Source organism: Hyla sarda, chromosome 4 (genome assembly GCF_029499605.1).
Source record: "Hyla sarda isolate aHylSar1 chromosome 4, aHylSar1.hap1, whole genome shotgun sequence".
NCBI lineage: Eukaryota > Metazoa > Chordata > Amphibia > Anura > Hylidae > Hyla > Hyla sarda.
Genome location: NC_079192.1, coordinates 179458708 through 179477271, shown reverse-complemented (window position 1 = coordinate 179477271; position 18564 = coordinate 179458708). Strand labels below are relative to the sequence as shown.

At 41.2% G+C, this 18564-nt stretch overlaps 1 protein-coding gene across 2 annotated transcripts in view; it reads right to left on the bottom strand.

Moving 5' to 3' along the window:
* The window catches only part of SCAPER (S-phase cyclin A associated protein in the ER), a 329263-nt gene that overhangs the window by 122146 nt on the left and 188553 nt on the right, over positions 1–18564 (bottom strand). For both annotated transcript variants that reach the window (XM_056572933.1, XM_056572935.1), the window contains exon 20: positions 915–1051. In XM_056572933.1, the coding sequence (XP_056428908.1) occupies positions 915–1051 (137 nt within the window). The remainder of the gene's footprint in view (positions 1–914; positions 1052–18564) is intronic.

Genomic DNA, 18564 nt, shown 5'->3' with positions numbered 1-18564 from the left:
TGCTGCGTTGTTGTAAACACAGTTAGCAGCACACACTGTACCGGTCTTTTTTTTTCAAACTATCCTTCCTCCCAGCAATAAATCATGCTATGCTCTGAATGGCAGCAGTCAGTGATTAGATCTACAGCAGGCATAAAGCAGCATTATGTGCTGAGGAGACACTGGGCTGTTTCTCTCACGGCAAGATCCACACACAGGGACGGGAGGTGTGGCTGTGAAGCCAGGCAGAAATTATGTGGTGTTTGTCTTCCAGGACGGTGGGGGCTGATGTCTTTCTCTCACTTCCTGCATGTAATTGACAGCTGAAAGAGGGAAACTGCTCTATAGCTAATGAATGATATTTAGACAAATACATAGGTTGGTGAGAGGGAAAAATGGGCTATGGCTTTAACAGTGGAAGAAAGGCATTATCTGAAGATTTGAGCTCTATTATGCAGCATAGGAGCCTCAGCACAGGGGAAGAAAGTGCTTCCTCTGAAGATTATAGATGGACGTCACAGTGCACCTGGGGCTTGGGATGCCCTCTGTGCACCAAGCTCCTGATTAGCATATGAAGAAAAATACAAATATTGCTGGAAGATACAGTAAGTATCATTTTCATTAGTGTCACCTGTACTACAAGCTTATACCAATAGGTAAGTGAATGTGATACTGATGACAGATTACCTTTGAACTACTCATACTAAAATAAAAATGTCAGCAAGAATGTATGTTCAAAGATATGACATTTGTTTGGGAAAATGAAACTTCTAGAGCTAGAAGAAAGTTCATACTCTATTTATGATAAATAATTTACTGTTAGAATAAACAATTATAGATCATCTACACTGGCACAAAGTGTGCACTTTATGGATACACTTTATTGCATGACAAAAACATTGCATTTCAGGCACAGTCGATACAAAAAAACATACTTTGAATTAATCCGGGTCTTCAGCTTTTTAACTTTCTTTTTATTTTTTTGCTTCTCTTCACCATCCTTTACAGGTTCTACAGGAATAGGTGTCTCAACCAAAACATCCACAATATATTTTTTCAGAGAAAGATGTTCCTGGAAGAAAGATTTATTTCAATAAGTAATAAATAAATACCCAAACCAAACCTAGCCAATATATAGCATTGGCATACATCTTATTTTCCCTTTTTGTCGACAGCTGTTATGTAGCAGTAGTTAAAAAGGGCGGGGTCCCATCATGGCCATAGCCTTATATTAAAATAATAGTAATGTCTTTCTTTCCAATGCTCTAACAACTTACCTCTGTGGAAATATCCACTTCTTGGCCTCAATTCTAAGTATCATGTCTGAAGTAGACCAGACACTGCTTATCACCTGCCCGATACCTCCTGGACCGGGAGACTAGTCAGGGTTGAGGGAAGATGAATACAGTAAAGTACAGATTCATTCTTAAAAAACTAATTCTGATACAGAGATCTCTTGACCTCAAACTGGGCTGAAGATTCACCTTTTGACAAGAAAATGACCCTAAGTACACAGTCAAGAAAACAAAGGAGGGACTTAGGGACAACTCTGTGAATGTCTTGACTTGAACCCAACTGAACATATTGGGAGAGACCTGGACATGGTTGTCCACTGATGGTCCCTATCAAACCTGAAAGGGCTTGAGAGAATCTGCAATGAAGAATTAAAGAAAATCCAGTCGAGGTGTGCAAACCTTGTGGCATTAAGAAGACTGGAGCCTGTAAATGCTGCGAAAGGTGCTTTAATTAACTACTGAGTAAAGAGTCTGAATACTTATGTCAATGCAAAATGTTAGTTTTTGCTTTCCAATAAATAAGAAAGGATTTTAAACATTATGGGGGAGATTTATCATAGCTTTCAGAGCATTTTTTTGGTCTATGTTTTGGCGCAGTTCAGGCGCAAGCAGCATATTTTGAGACTTTTATGCATCTTTTGATATACAAAGTTTTACTCTTTTTGCCTACCCGTAGAACTTTTTCTTTTTGACCAAGCAGTGGTCACATATTTATCATTTGCGACTTTTGTCAAAAGTCGCCATTTTGTGCGCAAAGGTAATTTTTTAGGCGCAAAGCTACACCACCTACCAGTAGGTGTGAGAATCACTTCTACCTTCCACAATTCAACCTTTAACCTCTTGTGGACGACAGCGTCCCACTGCCCTTCTATTCACGTGCTCAGGAGCTGAGCGCAGGTCATAGCTGGGCAGTCCTGGCAGCTATCTGCCACCAGGAACCATCTCTAATGCCAGACATCACCGATCACGGTGATGCCTGGCTTTAACCCCTTAGACACCGCAATCAAATTGGATCGTAGCGTCTAAAATGCAAGTAAAAATGTCCAGACAGCTCTGTGAAAGTAAGTAAAAAAACCCTAACTTGTCAAATTCAGGACCCGGGAAAGTGTCTACTTTCCTCCCTCAGAGGCGTCTAGAAAAAGTGTATGTGGTAGAGTTTTTCCCACCACAGCAAAGCTGCGCAAAATTCATCATCCTGCTGCACCTTCTTGATAAATAAGATGCACGCTAGTCAAACCCACCACCTAAATAAACGTGGTAAAATAGCTCTACCGTAGAGACATTCTTTGATAAATCTGGGCCTATGTTTTTACTTTTATACTATTATAGGGTAATGAGTGCAGAATGTTGGGAGAAAACATTTTTTAGAACAAGTTCACAACATAACGATGTAAAAAAAAAGGGTCTAAGACTTTCCAACCTTGCCATTAAACACTATTTCTGGAATTGTAAAAAGTCAAAGAAAAATGTTCTTTTTCTACACCAGAAGTTGGTTAGATGCTACAAACTCAACAGACAGAATCTGCTTGCATCTGCATTGTGATTTCTGTTATAAACAAATTAGGACACAGTGCTGGAACCTATGCACAAAAGACGCAAAGACTTCGGAGGTGACCAGTGCAGTACAATTACTTATAATTAGTTAGGCTTCGATGTAGTGTTTATTATTAGCAATGAATGAACATAGTCTAAAGAAATGTGCAATACCTGTTGTGATGTATGGAACATATGGGTCAAAACCAATCATTTTAAGAAGATATTATTTTATGGTATTTTATGGTCATTGTTATCTATAGCCAGGCTTTTTTGTTTATGATACAGTCAGAATAATATTTCACAACTTTGTTTAAACAAACTTTGTGTAGATCAACAGAAGTAGTGAATGTAAAAAAAATTGTAATATATCTTATGAGAGAAAAATGCTTCTTTCTCCCCTTATCAAGCTCCTTTCCTATGGAGGGATCAGTGTCCATGCTGCCCATTCAAATCTAAGGAGAAGGAACATGTTCTCCATGCTTCTGTGTGTTTGCTATAAAGTGATCAGCTGACAGGAGATGGAAGAGCAAGATGCCCTGTTCTGTGTGTGAAGTGTATAAGACGCAAGGCTCTACCCACTAGTTCAGGTGCAACTGGAAATTAGGTACGGAACCTGTAGAACAGAAATCTGCACATAAGGTGACATATTGGCCAGAAAAGTTATACTCTGCATGTACACACACAACTTTTGCACAAAAGTTACCGAATTCAACAGCTTTTGACTCTTACTCCTTATTTAATTTACAGATGAAGATGGACAGTGCTCTTTGGGCACAAATGTGACTAGTAGTCTACTACTAAATTAAATTATTCTGCATATTTTTCTTGACATATTTCCATATGATTTGATTTATTTATTTTGAGGAATACGTGTCAGCTGAGATTATACACAAGCAATTGCTGCATATAAGGTACAGATTAACGCATAAAAGCAAAAAAGTTATCTAATAAGAAATGTCTAACAGATACCTGGATAGAAAGCCCCAATGCTTTCTGAGCATCTCACATACAACCACCACAAGTTTTTCTATATGCGATTAGTTTGATAAATAATCATGGTGTTTGATCACAGATTTCCAACAATAATGTGGTTTTCTTGATATAAAATCTGGGGCTGTATAAATTGGTCATGGTAAGGACCTTGCCTATTTATTATACTTCACGGCCTGCAATTTTGAATATTTCTCACCTATTTCTCAGCCTTCTCAACTTTCAGAAGAGGGATGATTGGATTAATCCAAACTTTACATTGAAAACCCATCAAAAGACAGAAAAGGAATATCAGAAATGCCCAGGTTGGAGTGTCATTTATACCCAGTGCACATCAAAAAGAAGGATTAAAGTTGTCTCCAAAATAAGTGTAAAGTATAACTGCATATTAAATAACCTCATGGTTGAAGGGATATTACACCATAATTGCTGGTGAAGTCCATGTAATCAAACTATATAAAATATTCACGTAGTTAATAAATCATATAATTAAAGGATGAAATCCATGCTTTCAAAGGGAAGATTTGGCATTCTAAAGAAAGGGGCCGAGAAAACTGAGATTGTGAGAGCTGGTAATACTGTGACCTCTGCTAAGGTTGTGTGAGCTTTGTGCCATCAAGTCAGTATATCAGGCAACTGAAACGTTAATATTTTACTGTGATTAAATTGCAGTTTTTCACAAAAATAAAATAAATCAAGAATAGGAGAATTAAAAAGGGGCATGAGAGAGATTGGAGTCAAAAGGCAACGTAAGAGGGAAGACATCCGCATCTGAGGTTTCCATCAGTGCCATGCTTGATCTTTTGTGGCTTCCTAATTAGTCAGGTATCTGTCCCGATTAGTCAGGTATCTGTCCAGACAACCATTTTGCAAAAAAAGGAACATGGGTGGAGATTTATCAAAATCTTTGCAGAGGAAAAGTTAACCAGTTGCCCTTAGCAACCATTAAGATTGCTAATTTTTTTTTAAAAGGCCTCTGAAAAATAAGAAGCAATCTGATTGGTTGTTAAGGGCAACTGGTCAGCTTTTCCACTGTGCAGGTTTTCAAAATCTCCCCATAAAGTATTTGTATGGCAAGGAGGACAAACATACAGGGAAGTAATGGGAATAATATGTATAATAATATGGGATCACTTTAACCCATCAGTGTTGAATAGCAGCCAATAGGAATACAGAATAGTAAAACAGAGTCTCCATTTTTAGGATTATTGGAAATAAATTAAGTACAAAAATCCCAAACAAAGTGTAACACAGCCAATACAAGGTGCACTGTAGGTTCCCCCTCCTTATATTTCTTTGGACAGCAGACACAGGCAGGGGAGAAGCTGTAAAAAGCATATTTCCTATAGGCCTTCTAAAGGGTACCAGCATCTCAAGTGTACCTCTCCCCAGAAGACCAGATCTTGCCTTAATGATGAAAATAGATCAAAGGGGAACAAAACAAACTGAAGTAAGAAGGTGAGAAAAAGCTTCAAGCAAGTACAGCAATGTATATACACTGCTCCAAAAAAAAAAAAAAAAAAAAAAAAGGGGAACACTATGAACTAATCGTATGAAATACTTTCTTCTTTCCATAGTTGAATTGGCTGACAACAAAATCACACAAAAATTATCAATGGAAATCAAATTTATCAACCCATGGAGGTCTGGATATGGAGTCACACTCAAAATAAAAGTGGAAAACCACACTACAGGCTGATTCAACTTTGATGTCTTTAAAACAAGTCAAAATGAGGCTCAGTAGTGTGTGTGGCCTCCACGTGCCCGTATGACCTCCCTACAATGCCTGGGCATGCTCCTGATGAGGTGGTGGATGGTCTCCTGAGGGATGTCCTCCCAGACCTGGACTAAAGCATCCGCCAACTCCTGGACAGTCTGTGGTGCAATGTGGCATTGGTGGATGGAGCGAGACATGATGTCCCAGATGTGCTCAATTGGATTCAGGTCTGGGGAACGGGCGGGCCAGTCCATTGCATCAATGCCTTTCACTTGCAGGAACTGCTGACACACTCCAGCCACGAGGTCTAGCACCAGCATATAGTCTCACAAGGGGTCTGAGGATCTCATCTCAATACCTAATGGCAGTCAGGCTACCTCTGGCAAGTACAAGGAGGGCTGTGCGGCCCCCCAAAGAAATGTCACCCCACACCATTACTGATCCACCGCCAAACGGTCATGCTGGAGGATGTTGCAGGCAGCAGAATGTTCTCCATGGCGTCTCCAGACTCTCAGACGTCGGACCTTATACCACCCCCATGGAGTCTCTTTCTGACCGTTTGAGTGGACACATGCACATTTGTGGCCTGCTGGAAGTCATTTTGCAGGGCTCTGGCACTGCTCCTCCTTGCACAAAGGCGGTCCTGCTGCTGGGTTGTTGCCCTCCTACGGCCTCCTCAACGTCTCCTGATGTACTGACCTGTCTACTAGTAGCGCCTCAATGCTCTGGAAACTATGCTGACAGACACAGCAAACCTTCTTGCCACAGCTTGTATTGATGTGCCATCCTGGATGAGCTGCACTACCTGAACCACTTGTGTGGGTTGTAGACTTCGTATCATGCTACCACTAGAGTGAAAGCACCACCAGCATTCAAAAGTGACCAAAACATCAGCCAGGAAGAATAGGAACTGAGAAGTGGTCTGTGGTAACCACCTGCAGAACCACTCCTTTATTGGGGGTGTCTTGCTAATTGCCTATAATTTCCACCTGTTGTCTATTCCATTTGCACAACAGCATGTGAAATTGATTGTCAATCAGTGTTGCTTTCTGAGTGGACAGTGTGATTTCACAGAAGTGTGATTGACTTGGAGTTACACTGCGTTGTTTAAGTGTTCCCTTTTTTGAGCAGTGTAGAAGGGTAAGGGTAGAAAGAGCAAGGAAAACAAAAGTGAAAGAAGGGTATAAGGGGTCTTAGATCCCTTTTTTTTTTTTTTTTTTACTTTTGAGTATACTGGACAGAAGATTTGTGGGAAAATAAGTAAAAATGACTGGAAAAAAAAAAAAAAAAGACCTGGGGCTGTGATATCTGTAGTATCTAAGTATTCACCAGTAAGCTTCTCTGTTCTAAAGAAGTGGGACACTTAGTGATGTCATTCCAAAGCATTAAAGGGGTACTTCACTGGAAAACTTTTTATTTTTATTTTTTTAAATCAACTGGTGCAAGAAAGTCAAACAAATTTGTAAATTACTTCTATTAAAAAATATGAATCCTTCCAGTACTTATCAGCTGCTGTTATGATCAACAGGAAGTTCTTTTCTTTTTGAATTTCCTTTCTGTCTGACCACAGTGCTCTCTGCTGATACCTCTGTTCATTTTAGGAACTGTCCGGAGCAGGATAGGTTTGTTATGGGAATTTGCTGCTACTCTGGACAGTTACAAAAATGGTGAGGTGATTGGTGATGGACAGAGGTGATTAGTGTTTGATCGAGGGGAGTCTGACTGCCACGTGAATCATGGAGTCATGTGATCATTTTAAGAACAGAGGGTTCTCTGGGATTCATAACACCAAAGTTATATGTAAAGTGCGGTGTCCTGGCTTGTAAAATCTGCCCATCATTGGGATTACATTTAGGCAACTTTCTATGATCTCATTACATTAAACAAGAGGATGAAGAGCCAGAGGCAATGGAGAATTAATGTGCGGGCAGCCAATTAATGCAGAATGTGCATTGTAAACAGCTTATGTAAACAGATTGAAGTTGAGCCTTTCTATCATAAAATCTGAACCCTTGTACTGACATTCACATTTTATTCCTGAGGTAATGAAAATCAAAACATCTTCCTAAGGAATCATAAATAAGACACGTTCATTGCTGTAGACTCAAGTGGCAAGGGCCGGATCTTACATACAGTAAATACTGACATTGACATCTGTATTGACAAGATCTGTATTAAGAGAAATATAGGAGAAATTCTATTAATAAGTATTGGGAAGAAATACAGTGCATGTCCCCTTTAAATAGGCATGTGATATTTCCATACATACAAGTTTAATCTAACCATTGAGCATGGCAACCTCAAGTTATTTTACTACTACTCTGGCGTTTGCCCTATAGGAAGGCTACAAAGTGGCATAATCAGCAATGTATAGCTTGAAGAGAGCTCCAAGGGCATTCATGGGTAACTTCCATTTGCTGTGGTTGCTTTTGGATCATCTTTACTAGCTTACAGTGAGAGCAATTGTAACTGATAGCAATTTATTAGTGAGATTCACATTAATGATTGTTACCATATTTTCCGCCCTATAGGACGGACCGGCATATAAGATGCACCCAATTTTAAAGGTGCAAAATCTAGAAAAAAAAGATTCTGCACTCAACAGTGATCTTCAACCTGCGGACCTCCAGATGTTGCAAAACTACAACTCCCAGCATGCCCGGACAGCCGTTGGCTGTCCGGGCATGCTGGGAGTTGTAGTTTTGCAACATCTGGAGGTCCGCAGGTTGAAGACCACTGGATAGGAGGTAATACTCATGTGTCCCCACTGCTCCGGACCCGTCACCGCTGCCCTGGATGTCATTCCATCGCTGTCACCGCGCCCCCGGCGCTTCCCCGGGATCCACGCTCTCCGTCGCCGTCATCATGTCGCTACACACGCTGCTCCTATTGGATGACGGGACAGCGTGCGTGACAACGTCAAAGGAGAGCGCCGCCATGCAGGGGATAAGCTGTCCTGTAAGCTGTTCGACTAAGGTGTCCCGAACAGCCCGACTCCCGACTAAGCAGCCGGGTTAGTGTGACTTTCCCTTTAGACGCGGCGGTCAGCTTTGATCGCCGCGTCTGAAGGCTTAATACAGGGCATCACCGCGATCGGTGATGTCCTGTATTAGCCCCGGGTCCCGGCGGTTGATGGCTGCAGGGACCGCCGCGATAGTTGTGTATTCGCCATATAAGACGCACCAACTTTTCCCCCCCAGTTTTGGGGAAGAAAAAGTGCGTCTTATACGGCGAAAAATACGGTAAATGTGTAAACCACATGAATACACAGGAAGACAATCCCTCTCCGTATGCCATTTTAAGGCACAAGGAGGTGGGAAGGGAGAACCCCCCCCCTCCAAGTGTGACCCCAGCTCTAGTTGGGTAACCTGTTCAATTTAATACCATTTAATACACCAATGGCGACTTCGTAATACCAGATCTGCCCTGTAGTTGCCACAGCATCAGAAATGACTTGGTACCTGTGACTTACCATTGCAAAATCAGCTGTTCTGATTTCTGAAAAGTAAATTGTGTGTTACTAAAGCATTCATAGAAAAAGTGCCTAATATTTCATAGGCAAGTGGTTAAAATGCCACTTTAGTTAACGGAAGATGTACTACAGTAACTCGGCGCCGCCACTACAAAGAATGTATGGAGCTTCTAGCTATTGATGGCCTATCCTGTGGAGGATTATCTTCTTTAGGAGTAAGTTCCACTTTTGTCTCGGATGCAATGATAGCCAGAGACTGGTTTGGGAGACCACAAGGGCAACATTAGAATCAGGCCTTTACAAGGAAACGTCACAAAGGTCCTATGTTCGGAATTATGGAGTAGAGCGGCATAATGTTCAGTACATTAGTTCAGAACATCTTTACTCTTAATTCTAGTACAGTAACAGCTCGGCATTACATTGAGGTGGTCATGGAACAAGTGGTACGGCCATTTCTCCTAAGGGTACATTCCCACACGGCGTATTTGCTGCGTATTTGCTGCTGCGTATTTTATTTTCTCTGTTGAAGTCAATGGGTAGGAAAATACACAGCACCAAATACGCAGCAAATACGCAGCAAATACGCCGTGTGGGAATGTACCCTTAGTGTCCCAGGAGCTGGTTTTAACATGAAAATGCCAGGCCGCATGTTGTTTTTGCTATTGTGAGCAGCCTGCATGGCCTAAACAAGCTAACATGGTTTGCAGCATCCGGACTTGTCTACCATTGGGATGGTTTTGGTCAGCAATAGCAAAGGGAGCTGCCAGCAATGGATCTTAATGATTTGTGTGGCAGAACATTCCTTAGATAACAATTAACCTAATTTGTGGCCAAAAATCTTACTTAGAAGAAATAGAATCACGGCACTGGGTAAATTTGCAATTAAAAGCCTTCTTTATTGCAGCATAGCAGGTAAAAGAGGAGCTGGACCAAGACGCCGACGAGCGCTGGTCAGCCAAGAGATGTAGCATATGTATTTCTGCGCTTGGTTAAATTGAGATGTTTTGCATATGTTTCTATATTTTTTATAATTTGCATATCATTAACATGTCTATCAATCCTGTGATTTCCATAATTTCACCACTTTTCATTTTTGGCATTGCAAATTTTATGTTGAGGATTGTATAAAAGGGCTTCAGATTTACTATGCTTAAAGATTCAAGAAAGCCTCACAAAGACTGCTTTACAAATGCCATGCAGATTACTTTCAATGGAGGCCCAGAGGTTAAACACTAGAAAAGCTTGCCCACCCATGTGACCAACATTACCTCTTAGGCATCAATACAAAATATGTCAAATGTGTGAGGTCAGTAGAATACATAAGTCAAGTGAGTGAGGTCAGAGAGGCAGCTGCGGTGAGTTCACAAGAGAGGTGTTTATTATCAAGGAGGCAACTTGCATGTGAGGTCACCAGAGAGGGATATATTACACCCTTCATATGCAGTCTGCCATCTAATAACATTAAGTACTTACATTCACTGATTGAGAGTGAAACAAACAATAGGCACACACTGCTGGAAAAGTTTTAGCTTAAAAATAGTGCCATAAAAAATAAAATAGTGCACTAGTAAATTAATTCTACAGTATGTTGAACTACATTACAGTGGTGTATATTGTCCACATCTAATTGTACCAATGTCACCTGACAAGATCTACTATTCATTTTACCCTCATGTACTTCATTTGTTTTTCTTTTCTTTATTTTTATTTTTTTTTACCTATTTTAACTTTATTGTTTGAGCCAAACAATTATTCCGTTTTAAAAACATAAAGATACCTACAACTCAGTTAAAGGGGTACTCCGGTGGAAAACTCTTTTTTTTAAATAAACTGGTACCAGAAAGTGAAACAGATTTGTAAATTATTTCTATTAAAAAATCTTAATCCTCCCAGTAATTATTAGCTGCTGAATACTACAGAGAAAATTATTTTCTTTTTGGAACACAGAGCTCTCTGCTGAATCATGAGCACAGTGCTCTCTGCTGACATCTCTGTCCATTTTAGGAACTGTCCAGAGCAGCATATGTTTGCTAAGGGGATTTTCTAATACTCTAGACAGTTCATGAAATGGACAGAGATGTCAGCAGAGAGCACTGTGCTCGTGATTCAGCAGAGAGTTCTGTGTTCCGAAAAGAAAATAATTTCCTCTGTAGTATTCAGCAGCTAATAAGTACTGGAAGGATTAAGATTTTTTAATAGAAGTAATTTACAAATGTGTTTAACTTTCTGGCACCAGTTGATAAAAAAAAAAAAGTGTTCCACCGGAGTACCCCTTTAACACCATAAATGCAAGGGCAAGGTACCTAAGATAGTCCAAAGTTATGCCAGAGTTTAAGTGAAGTCAACTAAAGAGTTAACAGTAGGTTGTCTGCATTCAGTCATTGCAGTATCTGCTGAGGGAGAGCTTGCATTATGAATGTAACCTAGCTAAAAGGTGAATCATTTGGCTACCAGGAAACAAAGAGAATGGATAAATCAAATCTCCTATGACTTCTCATCAACATCATTTTTGCAGACTTGGCGAAATTCCACCAGGTAAACATACCCTACCAGTATAAATGTTGATTCTACAGAGGGCAACAACACAGCAAGTTTTGATCATTTAAAGTAACACATTTTAGGTGTTCATTACATTAAAATAAGTAGGGTACTGAAGGTTTCTGTGCATAGTTTTTTTTTTTTTATTTAAGTTTTACAAACTTTAATTGTTTTACTATATTTTCTTCCTGCATAATCCAAAACATTCAAGTTTAGTCCAGGGCTCTACACAACTCCTTTTTTTTGCTAAATATACTGGTTTACTTTATAGTCTTAATTAAAAGGGTACTCCGGTGGAAAGCAATTCATTTTAAACCAACTGGTGCCAGAAAGTTAAACAGATTTGTAAATTACCGTATATAAAAAAAATCTGAATCCTTCTAGTACTTATTAGCTGCTGCATACTACAGAAAAAGTTCTTTTCTATTTGAAGTTCTTTCCAGCCTGGCCACAGTGCCCTCTGCTGACACCTCTGTCCGTGTCAGGAACTGTCCAGAGCAGGATAGGTTTGCTATGGGGATTTTCTCCTGCTCCGGACAGTTCCTGACATGGACAGATGTGTCAGCAGAGAGCACTGTGGTCAGACAGAAAATAAATTCAAAAATTAAAGAACTCTCTCTGTAGTATACAGCAGCTGATGAGTACTGGAAGGGTTAAGATTTTTTAATACAAATAATTTACAAATCATATAACTTTCTGGCATCAGTTGATTTAAAATAAATTGTTTTCCATCGGAGTGCCCTTTTAACGGTCATCATGTACAAAGCAAATGTCACTGATGATATCCCTACATTTGACACTGGGCAATGGAGAAAACTCTTCAGCATTGAGTATTAGATCAATTTTGAACAATTTGCTAAATCCACAATCTGCAGTTAAATATACTGTGCTGTGGTTCACTGTTGACTGCGTATACCTCTACATACAGCGTCTTTTGTTGGGACCCAAACTCTGTGTGTTTGTTCATTGAAAAAGAGACCTATTTCTTGCAACGCGTCTCATTAGACTAGTAAATCATCGGATCTTGCATACAATTGGGTCTGAGTTTTTGCATCGGATGCAGTAGCGCCGCCAAAACCCAGATTTTTTTCCTGCACGCCCTGTGAGTACTACAGACCGACATAGAGAGATATCAGCCCGGTGACCGGGAGGCTGCACCGCATTCTATACTCTGTTACAGTTGTGTTTGCCACACAACAACGAAAGGTGAGCACACTTTGATCTATACTTGTTTCACTGACCTCTTGAATACAAACGTACTGTCCCATGAGGAGCTCTGCCCTTTTTTTTATCCTAGATATCCTATCATATATGAAGGATAGCCTTAGGCTTATCCCACGCGTGCTTAAAGGGGTACTCCACTCGCTAAGACATCTTATCCCCTATCCAAAGAATAGGGGCTAAGATGCCTGATCGCGGGGGCACCGCCGCTGGGGACCACTGTGATCTTCCACGCCCCACCCCCTTAGAATCAGTCCCTGGAGCGTGTTCGCTCCGGGTCTGATTATTGGCGATCATGGGGATGGAGCATAGTGACGTCACAGCTCCGCCCCGTGTTACGTCACGCTCCGCCCCTCAATGCAAGTCTATGGGAGGGGGCGGGACAGCTATTACACCCCTCCAATAGACTTGCATTGAGGGGGCGGAGCGTGACATCACATTGGGGCGGAGCCGTTACGTCACTATGCTCCGTCCTCGTGGTCGAGATGGACTCAGCCTGAGGACCTCCAGCGGTTCCGGAAGCCGCTAAAGGTGGGTGCTGCATGGTAGATCCCAGCAGCGGGACCCCGGCGATTGACATCTTATACCCTATCCTTTGGATAGGGGATAAGATGTCTAGGGGCGGAGTACCCCTTTAAACTCCTTCACTGTATTGGCAGCTACCACTTCTGCAGGAAGGGTATTCCATGGATCCACTAATACTTCCTGATATTACTGCATAAACCTTTGCCCCTTAAATTTAAAACTATGTCCTCTTGTGGTAGTTTTTTTTTCTTGTACATATATTCTCCTTTACTGTGTTGATTATCTTTCTTACAAGCTATTCATGTTAAAGGGGTACTCCGGTGTTTTTTATTTTTTTTATCAACTGGTGCCAAAAAGTAAAACAGATTTGTAAATTACTTCTTTTAAAACATCTTAATCCTTCCAGTACTTATTAGCTGCTGAATACTACATAGGAAATTATTTTCTTTTTGGACTTCTTATCTGTCTGTTCACAGTGCTCTCTGCTGACACCTCTGTCCATTTTAGGAACTGTCCAGAGCAGCATATGTTTGCTATGGGGATTTTCTCCTGCTCTGGACAGTGGTGCCAGCAAAGAGCACTGTGGACAGACAGAAAAGAAATCCAAAAAGAAAATAATTGCCTCTGTAGTATTCAGCAGCTAATAAGTACTTGAAGGATTAAGATTTTTTAATAGAAGTAATTTACAAATCTGTTTAACTTTCTGACACCAGTTGATTTAAAAAAAAAAAAAATGTTTTCCACCAGAGTACCCCTTTAACCCCTTCATGACCCAGCTAGTTTTGGCCTTCATGACCCAGTCCGTTTTTTTTTAAATCTGACTCTTTAAGTGGTAATAACTTTGAACTGCCTTTACCAGGTAAAGTGATTCAGGGATTGTTTTTTCGAGACATATTGTACTTTATATAAGTGGTAAATTTTTGTTGATACATGAAGCGATTTTTGGGAAAAACTCTAAAATATTGTGAAAAATTTGAAAAATTTTCATTTCTCTATGTTTGAAACTCTCTACTTGTAAAGACATGTCTACTTTATGCTGGCATCATTTGTTAAACATTCTGTAACTTTTGTACAACCTTAGAAGGCTTATATTATTATGAGCATTTTTTCAAATTTTCTACAAAAGTTCAAAATCTAAATTTTTTTTTTTGGGGGGGGGGGGGGGGCAATCAAATTTTGAATATATATATATGTGTGTGTATATATATATATATATATATAGTATATATATGTATATAAATATATATGTGTATATACACATGTGTCTATATATATATATATATATATATATATATATATATATATATGTATTTATATATATGTATATGTAAATATATATTTATTTATTTTCTTTTCATTTTTTTTTTTTTTACTACTGTACAACAGCCCCCCTAGTGTCTCGTGCACAAAGCATGCAGTATCAGGTTTGGGACACTAGGTGGAGCTGTTGTACAACTAAACAACTGTCCGGAAATACTGGGAGTTGTTGTTTTACAACAGCTGTAGGCTCTGTTTTGGAAACACTGCCGTACAATTAGTTTTTCATTTCTATTGGGGACAGTGTAAGGGGGTGTGTATGTAGTGTTTTACCCTTTCTTATGTGTTAGTGTAGTGTAGTGTGGAGTTTTTAGGGAACATTCACACGGGCGGAGGTTTAAAGTGAGTTTCCCGCTAGGAGTTTGCGCTGTGGCGAAAAATTTGCAAACCTCCAGCTGTTTCAAAACTACAACTCCCAGCATGTACTGGCAGACCGTGCATGCTTGGAGTTGTACTTTTGCAACAGCTGGAGGCACACTGGTTGGAAAACCTTCAGGTTCTGTTACCTAACTCAGTATTTTCCAACCAGTGTGCCTCCAGCTGTTGCAAAACTACAACATCCAGCATTTACTGATCGCCGAAGGGCATGCTGGGAGATGTAGTTATGCAACAGCTGGAGGTACGCAACTACAACTCCCAGCATGCCGAGGCAGCCATTTGCTGTTTGGGCATGCTGGGATTTGCAGCTTTGCAACATCTGGAGGGCTACAGTTTAGAGACCACTGCACAGTGATCTCCAAACTGTGGCCCTCTAGATGTTGCAAAACTACAAATATACGTCCTGCGTCGTTAAGGGGTTAACCTTTCCTGGTAAGTTTTATCCTGCAGTCCATGTACTAGTTTAGTAGTGCTTCTCTGGACTCTCTCCCATATCCTTCTAGACATTCAGTCTCCAGAACTGTGCACAATACTCCAAGTGAGGTCTCACAAGTGTTCTGTACAGCGGCATGAGCACTTCCCTATTTCTACTGCTAATACCTCTCCCTATACACCCAAGCATTCTGCTAGCATTTCCTGATTCTCTAAAACATTGTCTGCCTACCTTTAAAGGGGTATTCCGCCCCTAGACATCTTATCCCCTATCCAAAAGGATAGGGTATAAGATGTCAGATCGCCACGGTCCCGCTGCTGTATCATTACAGCACAGAGCGAGTTCGCTCTGTGCGTAATGGCGGGCGATACAGGGGACGGAGCCGCGTGACATCATGGCGCCGCCCCTCGTGAAATCACGGCCCGTCCCCTTAATGCAAGTCTATGGGAGGGGGCGTCTCGACCGCCACGCCCCCTCCCATAGACTTGTATTGAAAGGGGTGGGCCGTGACATCACGAGGGGCGGAGCCGTGACGTAACGATGCTCCGGCCCCTGTACCACCCATCATTACGTGCAGAGCGAACTCGCTCTGTGCTGTAATGATAGCGCGGTGCCGCAGCGGGGATCCCAGGGGTCCCCAGCAGCCGGACCGCGGCGATCTGACATCTTATCCCCTATCCTTTGGATAGGGGATAAAATGTCTAGGGGCGGAATACCCCTTTAAGTCCTTTGAAGTAATGACCCCAAAATCCCTTTCCTCAGACACTGAGGCTAGGATTGTATCAAATATTCTATATTCCACCCTTGGGTTTTCATGCCCAAGGTGCTTAAACCTGCACTTATACACATTAAATGTCAGCTGATATATGCTCTTGAATTACTTTTTTCAGTGGAATCTGATCAGATAAAAAAAAAAAAGAATTACCATTGCTCTGTATTTCTTCCCTGGTAACATCAAAACACACAAAGCCACACAAAGCCAAAAGGTTTTAAAGAAGGTACAGTCCATTCAGCAAACTATTCAGCTCACTTGGCATATGCACAATCTACCAGCCTGTCTTCGGTGACAATTTGTCTTCAGGACAGTATTATCACATGTATCGGTCTATACACAGTTAAAAAAAAACTAAACTGCACCAAAAAACTTTGCATAAAGTAGAACACACAGGAAACTAACAAACAATTTGACAACTTTGATTAATACTGGGTATAGAAGCAGTTGCCTTCAGGGCAAAAAAGTAACACACATACTATGCAATACTAAGTCAACCTATGTAAACCTATGCAAAGTATTGTGGAAAAACAGAACTTTCATCTTAGCATTCCACCCCAATTTTAGTCTAATGCAGGCTGGTTTATGAGTTTTATATTGTAACTGTGACTGAAATGTAAGTCAGAGCGTCAGCAATCTATACAGGGACAGAAGAGGAGTAAATTTCTTTTTTAGATTTCCCTGAAGTGTAATAATTAAAAGAAAGCCCCATTATTTTTTAATATCTTATCATATATTATATTTTAGCCTTTTAATACAATACTTATATAATAAATAAAGTACATAATGAAATCATCTGTTGAAGTTTTAATATTAAAAGTAGAAAAAAAATTACTTAAATTGGCACTGTCTTATATAAAAACCTTATATACGTTGTACATCTTGGCAAAACAATAGTTTTTCTAATATACTTCTTTAAAAACATTTCACATTTTATTAAAGAAAACTGCCTTTGAAAATCCCACCACTAGTGGTCCCCATACCTTCTGGGACACTGATGAGTCACATTCTCCTCCCCCTTGTCACATTCCCCCCACTGTCACATTCCCCCCTCCCCCCCACTATCACATCCCCCCCTTGTCACATTCCCCCCTCCTTGTCACATTCCCCTCCCCCTTCTGTAACATTCCCTCCCCCCCCCCCCGTCACATTCTTGTACTGCAGCTTAACACACTGGGTTTCCCGGGCGGATTTCAAATCTTCTCCGGGACTCTCGGTGTATTACAAGACCTCTCCCCAATCACTGGCTTGACACGTGACACCACTGCGGCCAGTGATTGGCTGAAAAGGGAAAGGTCCAACTGTACTAAGAGAGGACACATCGGAGCGCACGGAGACAAATCTGCAGGGACTAGGTAGGCAGAAGGTTTTTTTATTTTTCTCCCTGCGCCCTTAGCTCAGTGTTTTTCTAGCAGGGTGCCCCCAGCTGTTGTGAAACTACTACTCCCAGCATGCCCGGACAGCCTTTGCCGTTCCGGGCATGCTAAGAGTTGTAGTTTTGCAACAACTGGAGGCACCCTGGTTGGGAAACACTGACTTTTAGTATTTAAATTAGTTTTTACCTGCTCTGGCCGACCCCGCCACGGGAGTCCAAGCAGATAATCGCGTGTTTTCCCAGGGGGCCGTATCGCTATATCGCAAAAAGCTAAAATTGCGATTCGATTGCTTCTGCGATATATCATGCAGCCCTACCTTTCACCAAGAGGACCCAGAATCTTCGGACACAGTTCCAGAGGTTTCCTTTCATCGCTCCCATCCTGCTTTCAGCTCTCATGCCAAATTTGATGCATTGCTGGAGAATGCCTGGAAACATCCTGATAAGTGCTTTCAGGGCACTAAGAAGATTGAGGCTCAGTTTCCCTTTGCCAAGGACCTCGTTGCAAAATGGACTACTCCACCAACTGTAGATCCACCGGTATCCCGCGTGTCAAAAGCAACTACTCTGCCCCGGCAGACCCGGCTTCCTTCAAAGACCCGGCGGACAAACGAATTTAAAATCTGGCGAAATTCGCCTTCAAAGCAGCAGGATCTTTCTTATTTCTGGCATTTGCCTCTGCCTGGGTGTCGAATGCCCTTTCTATCTGGGCTTCTCAGCTCTGCCAAGGCATTCTATCTGGGTCTCCTGCAGAGGACCAGGCGGAATTAGCCCTCCAGCTCTCTAATGTTGGGGATTTTTTATGCTCTGCTTCCATGCAGTCCGCCTGTTGTACGGCCTTTTCGTCGCTCAATGTGGCTCAAAGCGTGGGACACTGATGCCGCTTCTAAGAAGTCTCGTACAGAACTCCCTTTTACGGGTTCTAGACTGTTTGGTAAGCGCCTAGATGAGATTATCTCAGAGGTGATGGGAGGCAAGAGTTCTTTATTACCTCAAAATAAATCTCGCACCTCTTG